At 37.2% G+C, this 10,926-nt stretch overlaps 2 protein-coding genes across 2 annotated transcripts; one reads left to right on the top strand and one right to left on the bottom strand.

Annotated features, from left to right (window-relative positions):
• Positions 1-171: 171 nt before the first annotated feature.
• On the top strand, positions 172-3,096 carry cmbl (carboxymethylenebutenolidase homolog (Pseudomonas)). Its single transcript, XM_052596344.1, has 6 exons — positions 172-323; positions 1,444-1,655; positions 1,728-1,835; positions 1,925-2,067; positions 2,173-2,264; positions 2,802-3,096. Exons 2-6 carry the CDS (start codon positions 1,444-1,446, stop codon positions 2,979-2,981), a joined length of 735 nt encoding a protein of 244 aa, XP_052452304.1. The 5' UTR covers positions 172-323; the 3' UTR covers positions 2,982-3,096.
• cct5 (chaperonin containing TCP1, subunit 5 (epsilon)) lies at positions 3,090-10,863 on the bottom strand. The gene is made up of 11 exons (XM_052596342.1): positions 10,636-10,863; positions 10,176-10,236; positions 9,933-10,097; positions 8,749-8,947; positions 8,472-8,664; positions 8,227-8,376; positions 7,711-7,830; positions 7,283-7,468; positions 6,873-7,010; positions 6,612-6,792; positions 3,090-3,409 (listed from the first exon to the last, which is right to left on the bottom strand). Exons 1-11 carry the CDS (start codon positions 10,738-10,740, stop codon positions 3,282-3,284), a joined length of 1,626 nt encoding a protein of 541 aa, XP_052452302.1. The 5' UTR covers positions 10,741-10,863; the 3' UTR covers positions 3,090-3,281.
• Positions 10,864-10,926: the final 63 nt, after the last annotated feature.

Below are 10,926 nucleotides of genomic sequence, written 5' to 3' on the forward strand. Positions count from 1 at the left end.
CTAATTTTAAATGCATACATTTTGTTTTAAAAAAAAAAACAAGCATTTTCTTTCTTTCTTTTTTTTTTTTTCTTTTTTACAAATTCTGCCTCTCATTTGCCACCACAATCGAAGAATGAATCCTCTGCACACCACTTTGAATCCGTATCCTACTTTCATCTTAAATATTTTTGCTGACTCATGATGAATGGCATCGAGTGGGTTATACGACAATTTTATGGTGGGCGTTGCTAAAAGGGACAAACACAGAAATCTGCAGTCTGTGCCAGATTTCAGCCTTTTCGTTTCCTCACAGCGAAATAAACCCGAGCTTCAGCGGTTCGGTAAGTGCATTTCCGAAAATGACAAGTAGCTACAAACCAGTCAAAGACTGTAATGTAGAAAACGGTTATTGTCTGTAGCAGCATTAGTACGCGCTACTTCTACCGAATGCTTTTGCTTTGAACAGTCTGAACGGAGTTAGGCTGCATATTTGAATCACGTGATTAATTCGCGTTCTTCTTTTGAAAGATTGCAGAATGTGGAGCATTCAAGTGCCAGATCTAATATTCAATTTAATTTAACCGAAATTGTACTTGCAGAGTCTAAAAATAGTTATTGGTGATTTTTACAAAGAGTTTTCGTCGACTATAAATGAAAGGGCAGATTGTTTTGATTTCATGTTCAGTTCAACTAGCAGAACTTTCCCATAACGTTAGCACATGCTTCGGTTATTTTTCGGGAACCACATAATAATATTCTACAAACGTTCTCTGTTTTTTTTTTTTTTTTAATCCAAAAACGGACCTTTGTAGAATGTTACAGGGAGTTTCCATAACAACCTAAAATCAAGAGAACCTATAAAATGTTATATGCTTATTGTGTTTTAATTTATATATAAAAAAAAAAAAAAAAAAAAAAGACAAAAACTAGCATTCGTACACTGAAAGTTCTGGTTTGCTAAAAAAGGGGGGTTGCTAGGTAATTCCAGTTTGTGAATCTGAAAGATTCTTTCACGAAATAAATATAGACTGAAATAATATTGCAACTATATTTGATACACAAATATATATATATAAATATATATATATATATATATATTTATTTAGTGTATACAATAATGTAAGCTATAATTAAGGTAATTCCGTCTCATAAAAAGTATTATTAATAAAATTGTAGATTTAACAAAAAATATTTGCATTAAGTAGTTCTATAACATGAAACTAATCTGCATTTATCACCCCCCCCCCCACAATCGCCTTTAAGATTTTAAAGTATGTTCTTTGCAATTTTTATATATATATTGGCCTCTGTTTACAGTTGTGTCAAAGAATAACCCACATACTGTCACAAACTCTTATTTATTTTCAAGAAGAGGCATGCCGTTTTTTGTTTCATGGAATAAAGTTGGGAAAATTGGGATTCAATAAAATGAGTTCACAATGCTTTCCTCTTTATGAACAGATGGCAAATGAAGCAAAGCCCTGTCCGTGTGATATCGGGGACAAGATTGACTATGGAGGTCTCGGAGAGGAAGTTCAAATCGAGCACATTAAAGCTTATGTGGTGAAGCCTCCAGCATCAGAGAAGGCCATTGTTGTAATTCAAGACATTTATGGATGGCAGCTTCCAAACACCAGATACATGGCTGACATGCTTTCAGCCAATGGATACATGTAAATATCTGATATATATTTCTAAAAATATGAAGATGGTTGCTAATATCCCTGTTCTTGATTCTTTCGCAGTGCTATATGTCCAGATTTCTTTGTTGGAAAAGAGCCGTGGAGCCCATCTCATGACTGGTCAACATTTCAGCAGTGGCTTGAGGACAAAAAGCCTACAGAAATCAAAAAGTACAAGTTCAATCAACTAAATTTTTCCTATATGATGAACTTGACCATACCTTTGAAGGAAAGACTAAACGATGTTGTCGTTTAACCAGGGAAGTGGATGTTGTGTTGAAGTATCTGAAGGAGCAGTGTGGCGTGAAGCATATAGGAGTTGTGGGCTTCTGCTGGGGTGGGGTTGCCACACACTACATTGCTCTTCAGTATCAGGAAATCAAAGCTGGCGTCTCTGTCTATGGTAATCCATTTGTTGTGTCTCTTGAACAGTCAAAGACAAAGGAAATATGTGGCAGGATGCTTTCTGCAATCCAAGAAATTGTAAATATAAACTCCTTTTACACAGGTATCGTTAGAGAGCGGGAAGACCGGTTTGATCTCAAGAGCCCAACCCTCTTTATCTTTGCTGAAAACGATGCAGTCATTCCACTTGATCAGGTAAGATGAGGTCAAGGACAGGATTAAGAGGTTTGCACCATATACGCTATATTGCCAAAAGTATTGGCACCCCCCTTCTAATGAACAGGTTTGACTATTAAGGAATTTCCACGAGTACAAATCTTAATGTTTAAGCATGTAATTATATTTTAGGGACTTTTGTACTTCTTTTGTTTGGACAGGACCCTTTTTTTATAAATATATATTCCATCATAGTTCTTATTGAGTTAGTAATGCCATGGTAAGGATTACATTAACATGGATATGCTTAATTTAATTTGCACCTATCAAATGCTTTACTTTCAGGGAAAATGGCTTAATTGAAATATAATCAGATCAGAGTTTTCTTTAAAATGTAATTGTAGTATCCTATTACTAATGCAATGTAGCGTTCAATCTAATATACTTTTATTTGAATATAATTTCGGAAGGATAATAAATGGGGGTAAATGTATTAATGAATAAACCCATATCAGGGTCATAAACTTTTTCACAGACAATGAGTTAATGTTTATTGTTCTCTTACTTTCAACCAAGGTGACTACACTAGAGGCAAGACTGAAGGAGAAGTGCACTGCTGACTTCCAAGTGAAAATCTTCCCAAAACAGACACATGGGTTTGTCCATCGCAAGAGAGAAGACATTAACCCAGATGATAAATCTTATATAGAGGAGGCCAGGAGAGATATGATCAACTGGTTGAATAAGTACATGTAAACTGCAATGGGTTAAAACATCTGAGGTGAAGGTTAAACATTCTCTAATGGCAAAGTCTGGTGGTAAAATCAATCACTGTATTGACATTTCCTTCAAATACACTTAAACTTTTGCAGTTCTGTGTGTATTTTATTGAGTGATGAGATTCCAACATGTGACAACCAACAAATCTGAAAACAAAATTTTAATGATCACTTCGGTACTACATTGAACGATCAAATGATAAATAACAGTACGGAGGTTGGACACATTCCTTTAGAAGTGCTTGAGACCTTTCATTTCACCAGTGCTACATGACGCTCAGTCTTCAGGCTCACCGGGGCCCCTGATGTCATCGATCTTCAGAATCATCTTGACTACTTGAGTGGCCAGAGAAATCTGCTGTTTCTTTCCAATGAGGGTCTCAATCACATGCTGTTGCTTCATGTCTGCAAAGATTGAATTCAAATTTAATGCCAGTTTTTTTATTTTTTTTATTTTACAAATTGAAGAATTTTACATCGGTACAAAAATAAGATACTGTTAACTTTGTTCATCAAAACATCTCGTAAGAAAAATGAATTATAGTTTCCAAAAAAAAAAAAAAAAAATAGTAAGCAGCACAATTGTTTTAAACATTTATGGGAATTAATATTCCTTGTGCATCACAGAAATAAACAACATTTGAAAATATTTTTCAAATAGAAAACGAATAATATTTCACAATGTTAAACAATTTTTTAATGGTATTTTTGAACAAATAAATGCAGTCTTGCTGCACAAAAAATACTTTAAAAATATTTAACAAATGTTAAACATTTGAACTTTAGTGTATATCAGGGTTTAGGGGTGCTCCGATTGATCAGCTACCAATCCCTATCCACTGGTAATAGCTTTGGGATGATTGATCGGCGGTCTCTATAAAGGCCAATCTCAAAAAACGATCTCATGAAGCAGCACTGTCTCTGTCTGGCATGGGTGAAATAAATGTAATGGTGAGGAACACTTAATATTTCTTCATTAAATAACAAGTAGGTAATTTGAAAACTTTCTGTGAGACAATTTCACAAACGACATGAGTGAATCACTGTGCACGTTCTCTCTTTCTCTAAAAATACGAAAATGGCTTCAAATAAAATCACATCTGCACTATAAGCTGCACAGTTAACACAGGAATTGTCAATAGCATAATCGAGGCAGTGTTGCATTATCACTAAATTTGATTTAATTGCATTTCTTTTTAATTCTTGTCAATGTTTAAATCATTCAGCACTCATCCGCTCTCCTGGAGACTCGCAGCACGCACACATAAAACCAGATTCACATTACTCTGTTTACAGTGTAATTGCGGGCATATTTTTTCCACGCTCATGTTAATTGATTAAAGGGTTCACACTAGAGCTGAAACAACGAATCGATTTAATCGATTAAAATCGATTATTAAAATAGTTGTCAACTAATTTAGTAATCGATTCGTCGCTAAATAAATTTTATTTGCCATAAGCGGCTCATTTCGTGCATATTTCAAATCTGCGGTGACCAAAGTGTGGCAGTAATGAGCCACCGGAGGTTTTACTCAGCCAGTACAGCAGGTGAAGTAGCGAATAGCCAATAGCTGGCCTCGTTTTATGTCACGTGCTTCCCGAACAGCGTCTCTGCAGCATTCAGCGGGAAGTGGGAGTACTTTACTTTGAGCCTTCAAAATGAAGAGTAACCTGTAAACTCTGCACTACTGAACTGTTTAATGGGCCGTTCACATATCGTGTCTTTTGCGTGCTCAAGTTCGTTATTTCCTATGTAGGCGCGCAGTATGCACTCTCATAATGGAAGCGACGCGGTCGCGACACGCACGCTGTGCGATGCGCCCGTTTTTCCAGGCGCGTCCACACCGCATCCATTTATCCTTTGCTGAAATTTCCGGGTCTTCATGGAGAGGGCACGTCATGGAGAAAGCACGTCATGGTTGCTTAGCAAAGGCAGACGCCTCAGGGGCGCTTGTGCCCGAGCGCTTTGGAAAGAAGGAGAAAGCGGCGCGACTAGCGTTTTCCACGCGTTTTTAGGTGCGATATGTGAACGGCCCCTAAGAATTTTATTTGTGCAGATTCTCCAGTACAAGGTTGTTTGCAAATGTTTAGTCGTAAAAGCTGATAACATTGCTTTTTAACAGTTAACATTTAAAGCTTTACAAACATGTTATGTGATCAGTTTGTCGTTTACCAGTTCATAATTCAGTCGTGCAGACTAATTATGACTGAATGGGAGAGGTAAATGTTTGAGTATATTTAAAATGCACTTCTTTTCTAAGTATTCACTGCTCTTTTTCACACAGCAGGTTTTTTGTGTGTGTCCCAATTTTTTTTTTCTGGACAACCTTCTGATGGATTTTACTTTAAATTGTGAGTTCCATTCAGGTTTCATGCCATTGGCACTTTTTTTCGAAGGATTGTTTACAATTTCACAGCGTAAGCTATAAAGCTTTTCCCCAGTAAATAATAAAATACAATGCACTGCAATTTTATTCTGTTTTATCCTTATACTTCGTGAAAATATGTTCTCAAAGATTCCTTAAGCTTTGTTTGGGATGTTAAACTACTTTAGGAGCTCTAAGGACTGCCATGGTGAAAACAATATTTGAAATCTCCTTGTGAATTTTGCTAGAGTATGGGTCAGTGTTTTGATTGCAGAAGAGTTCGACAAAGGATTACTAACATAATAAAACAACTCCAGGTATATTTTTGATGAGGATATGACAATGCAAAATGGTTAAAATCTCTTAAAAATCTATGCTGAATGATAAAGACCCTTTATTAATAATTTACTTGGGGAAAAAATGGAAAAAAACTAAAATATAAGTAAATAAACCGATTAATCGTAAAAATAATCGACAGATTAATCGATTATCAAAATAATCGTTAGTTGCAGCCCTAGTTCACACTGCATACATGGTTGTGATGCGAGTCTACTTTTGCTTCAGTACAAGAGAACAATAAAAGCAACGGCGCATTGTTTGAAAAGAGCACTTTTAGATAAACCAGGCAGTAATAGTTCTTTGTGAACCACAGGACTGCTTGTAATAAAGAATTAAATGCAAAAGAAAAGGCAGTACAGGTGACTGTTTCTGTCAATGATCAATTTTAATTTAGAATGTTTGTTATAATGTACGAAAAGAAGTTTAAATGTTTTACCACTTGCTTGAGCAACTTCATATATCAATCTAGAAGTAAATGCAAAAGTAAAAAGCACTGAATCTGTTTCTTATATTAAATGCGTATAAACATCTATGAAAGATTGTATTAGCTACTGTGCTGTGTAAAAAAGAATCACAATGCTGAAAAAGCATTTTCAGTAGCAGTGTTTGGATTTGAAATCAAAGTAATGACTTAATGTTGTGTCTGTAGTAAACAGCCACGGATCAGTTGCAGACTCCTGTGTGAAAGCACAGTGAGCTCCTGCTGCTTCTGCACTGATCGTATTGCAGATACTGCTTTCTGTAATCGGCCTCAAAAATCCTGATCGGAGCACCCCTAATAAAACATTTTTAAATAGCTTTATCTCCCCACTTTCCACAAGTCCTAAAAATTAATTTCTTTACTTGCTGTTTTTCTGTTTACAATTTTTTATATCACTAAAGTAAAATGAAGAAGTCCATACCATTTGTTGACAAATGTAGGCAGTCAATTCCAAGTGCAGGGTTGTTTTCCTTGACTTGTTGGGCTCTGACCTCTGCCATTGTTTGGATGGGGTTCATACCACTGTTCTCGGCCAGTGCCATAGGAATGACCTCCAGAGCATCAGCGAACGCTCTCATGGCATACTGTTCCAGAGAGGGGCACTGGAATAGAAGCAGATTGTTTAAACACAGACTTAACAAAAGCCTCTTGAGGCTCAGGACTGAGAGCGTGTGGAGTATACCTTATCGGCTGCCTGGTTTACAGCAAGAGCACAGGAGATCTCTGATGCACCGCCACCGTACACAATGCGGTGATCCCTCACGAGGTTACGGATGACGCACAGAGCGTCATGGAGAGCTCTCTTAGCCTCTTCAATGATCTAAATGATTCAGATGAACATTGTAACAGCGATACATTTACGTTACATATACATTTATGCTTCTTACAGATGCTTTTATCCAAAGTCACTTAGAGTGCATTCAGGCTATACATTTGTTTTTACCAGTATGCGTGTTCCCTGGGAATTGAACCCACAACATTTTGCACTGCTAACACAATGCTCTACCAATGAGCCACAGGAACATGATACAAAAACAGATCTAATATCTTGAAGGGGTAAAACATCAGAGTTGAACTCTTAAAATTCTCTACCATTTTGTTCCCGCCACGGATGAAGATCGTCACAGCTCTGGAGTTTTTGCATTCCTCAATAACCAGCATTTTGTCTTTAGTGGTCCCAAAGCAGATTTCCTTCACCAGCCCAGCAGAGCCCAACTTCTCTGGAGTCAGCTCGCAGAATCGGGGTACAATACGTCCACCAGTAGCAATGGCAATGAGCTGGAAATGTTTACATGAAATCTCAGTTTGTTCATTCTTCCAACACACTTTAGATAGTAACCCATCTGTGCTATACACAAAGATATAAAAAGTATGGAGTCAGTACTTTTTGTTTGTAAGAAATTAATATTTTGATTCCGAAAGGATGCAATAAATGTATAAAATTAATGATGTAATGATGGAGTAATGATGCAGAGAATTCAGACTGACCCAAAATGTTTGATCAGTAGTGTTTTACAAACCTCGATCTCAGGTCCACCGACCCAGCGGACCGCAGGAAGCTCATTCTGCAGAAGTAAGTGATTCGCTTCATCATCAAATCCCCACTGGCAAATGGCAAGATTGGCCCCGTTCTCCTTGACCTTTAGGAGAAGCGTTTTAACAGGAAAAAATACAGTAAATTATATGATCATTGGTAAATATGATAAAAATCAAACTAAAATTACAAATTTATTTGCTGAAGCGGGCTGTCATACTAAATAAGAAAATGTCATTATTGCTAAGAAGACTACTTAGAATGAAAACCATTGTTTGTTATGTTAATGACATCTCACAAGTTAAAAGAACTTCTTCAAACACACACACACACACACAAAAACTGATAAGATGTCTCTAAAGCACATTGAATGTGTCAATGTAGCAGTAGTATGTTTTTATTTAATGCCTTGTCAGCATCTTAGGAAATATAAATAATGATTTAAAACAAAACCTAAATGACCTTAGGAAAGCATGCAAACAGAAGCATACAGTATACAGACCTGTCGAATCATTTCCTCAAACTTATCCTTCTCATACTTCTGCAGAGCTCTGTAGTCCTCCACTGAGGTCACGTCAAGCTTATGCTTGGTTTTGGGCTTGGGGGGCTCAAAGGGACAGGTGAGGATGGCGATTTTCACGTCTTTCAGTACCTGCATGTACAACATGCTTATCAACAAAGACTTTCCATATGATAAACATTCCATACATATGCAACCAGAAATGAATATTAAGAGTAAACACAAACCTTGGGCATCTGAGGGTGGCTGAAATCTTTGTCCACGATGACTCCTTTGATGAGCTGAGTATCCTCAAGTTTTCCACCGACTTTTCCTTCAACTTTGATAAGCTCGAAGTCAACATCCTTCCTCTCCATGTCGGCCACTGTTAGGATGGCATTGACAGCGATCTCTGCCATCTGTCTGTGGCACCGGTTGATTCTACAAAACAAATAATATATTTTCCTTAGATTATTCTAATTAGCTATTCATTAAGAAAAAAAAAAACACGTCTTAGACACTCACACTTTGGATCCTAGTGTGGTCATGGCTGTCTGAATAAGAGGCTCTGTGTTGTTGGGATCCACTGGGAAACTATCACCAATTTTGTCGAGCTGCTCAATGGCGATCGCTGCGGCCTGGTCATAACCATCGGTGATCCTGATGGGGTGAATACCTCTGTCCAACAGCTGCTCGGCCTGCTCTAGAAGAGCTCCTGCCAAAACTACAGGACCAAACACATTAGACCACTACAGTTACAGTGGGTAAGCAGAAAACATACTTTTCTTAAAAAACACAATACTATATGCGACCCTGGACCACAAAACCAGTCTTATTCGCACAAGTATATTCGTAGCGATAGCCAAAAACACACTGTATAGGTCAAAATGATCGATTTTTTCTTTTATGTCAAAAATCATCATGATATTGAGTAAAAATCATATTCCATTAAGACATTTTGTAAATTTCCTACCATAAATATGTGTTACATTTATAAATTCTGCACTGCTAAGAGCTTCATTTGGATATTTCCCAGCCAACTATTGTCCAATCCTAACAAACCATACATCAATGGAAAGCTTATTTATGCAGATGATCTTTAAATCTCAGTTTCAAAAAATTGTGATACACGGTCACATACAGTAAATGAGGCACTTTAACAAATATAAAAAAATATCATCTACTAGCCTATAGCTTACAACCAAGTGAACATGAAAGCTACATATTTAAATATATTGTTTAAATTATCTTAACAAAACAAATAACAATAATAATAAATCAATATTTACTACAGTTAATAGTTTTCAGGTCAGATATGTTTTATACTTTTGAAAAACTGCTCATTGTCAACAAGATTGCATTTATTTGATCAAACAAAAAAACCAACTAAAAAAAACACTGTTTTCAGTTTAAATACATTTATTCCTGTTATGCTATCGCTGAATTTTCAGTATGAAAATCATTCTAATATGCTGATTTAGTGTGCATGTAACATTATGTAAATATATTGTTGTCATTTTAGCCAGGCCCTTAGTAATTTCTGTCCCTGGTATGAACTACTGATACATGTACAGACTATTAAACACCAGAATACTTAATAAACAAACATGCAGGGGGAAATATGTAGAGGTTCATGGATGTAAAAAGCCAAATTGTGCATCCTATGTGCAGCCAGTTGTTAATATGTTTAATAAGGAAGAGGAACTCACCAACAACTCCAGTAGTTCCGTCTCCGATTTCATCATCTTGAGACTTGGAGAGTTCTACCATGAGCTTGGCGATCTGATGGTCCACATCCATCATGCTGAGGATCGTCGCTCCATCATTGGTCACAGTCACCTCACCATCTCTATCCACCATCATCTTGTCAAGTCCTGTAAACAACAATCATTTGCATCAAGGAAACAGCAAGGGGCGGACAAGCAAGGCCACACGTAGAACAGAGGACTTACCATTTGGCCCCAGTGATGTTTTCAGGGTGTTTGCAACTGCTTTTGCTGCCATGATGTGAGACTGAAATGTGCAGGGTTAACATTAAAATATGCGTCAAAAAAAAAAAATTCTTGACAAATACTCGTCTCATACGTTAATTAACAGAAAAATAAAGTCAAAGTACAGTTACAGCTGTCCTATGTATTAAAATATATTTGTTTCATGTCTCCCTGACTGCGCATCATGACTCAACAGCGATAGAGGAAGCACATGGACCCTCCTCTGCTTGACACGAGGTGCGTTACTGAACACATTAGACAATTACAAGAAGACATGTTTCTACGTCAGACTACTAAATGAAGCATATTGTAATAAATAAGTAATGAAAATATGAAACAGACTGTGCCGTTCTGGATTACAGATATGACTTAATGCCCAGTCAAACGCTCAGAGAATCCGTTAGCCCGTTAGCTTTTGTACCTTCAGCGCTTCCAGGCCAGTCAAGCGAGATTTCTTGTCCTGGTCCTTTATGATGAGGAAAGGCCTTCCATATTCATCGAAGGCGAGGGTCCCGAGGGCGGACATTTTTGATCTCCACCCCAATAAAATGCACAGCTATAAAAAATGATTTTAAATCGGAGAATTTGCTCCTCTAGCTGTGCACCTGGCCGCGCGGATCTGCCGGCTGGTTCTGGAAGAATCTCGGGGCGGGACGGAGCAAACCAAGAGGGATAACATCTATGGTATTCTCGGGAAAATTTGCTAAATGTT

The sequence above is a fragment of the Carassius gibelio genome, chromosome B24 (genome assembly GCF_023724105.1).
Source record: "Carassius gibelio isolate Cgi1373 ecotype wild population from Czech Republic chromosome B24, carGib1.2-hapl.c, whole genome shotgun sequence".
Taxonomy (NCBI): domain Eukaryota; kingdom Metazoa; phylum Chordata; class Actinopteri; order Cypriniformes; family Cyprinidae; genus Carassius; species Carassius gibelio.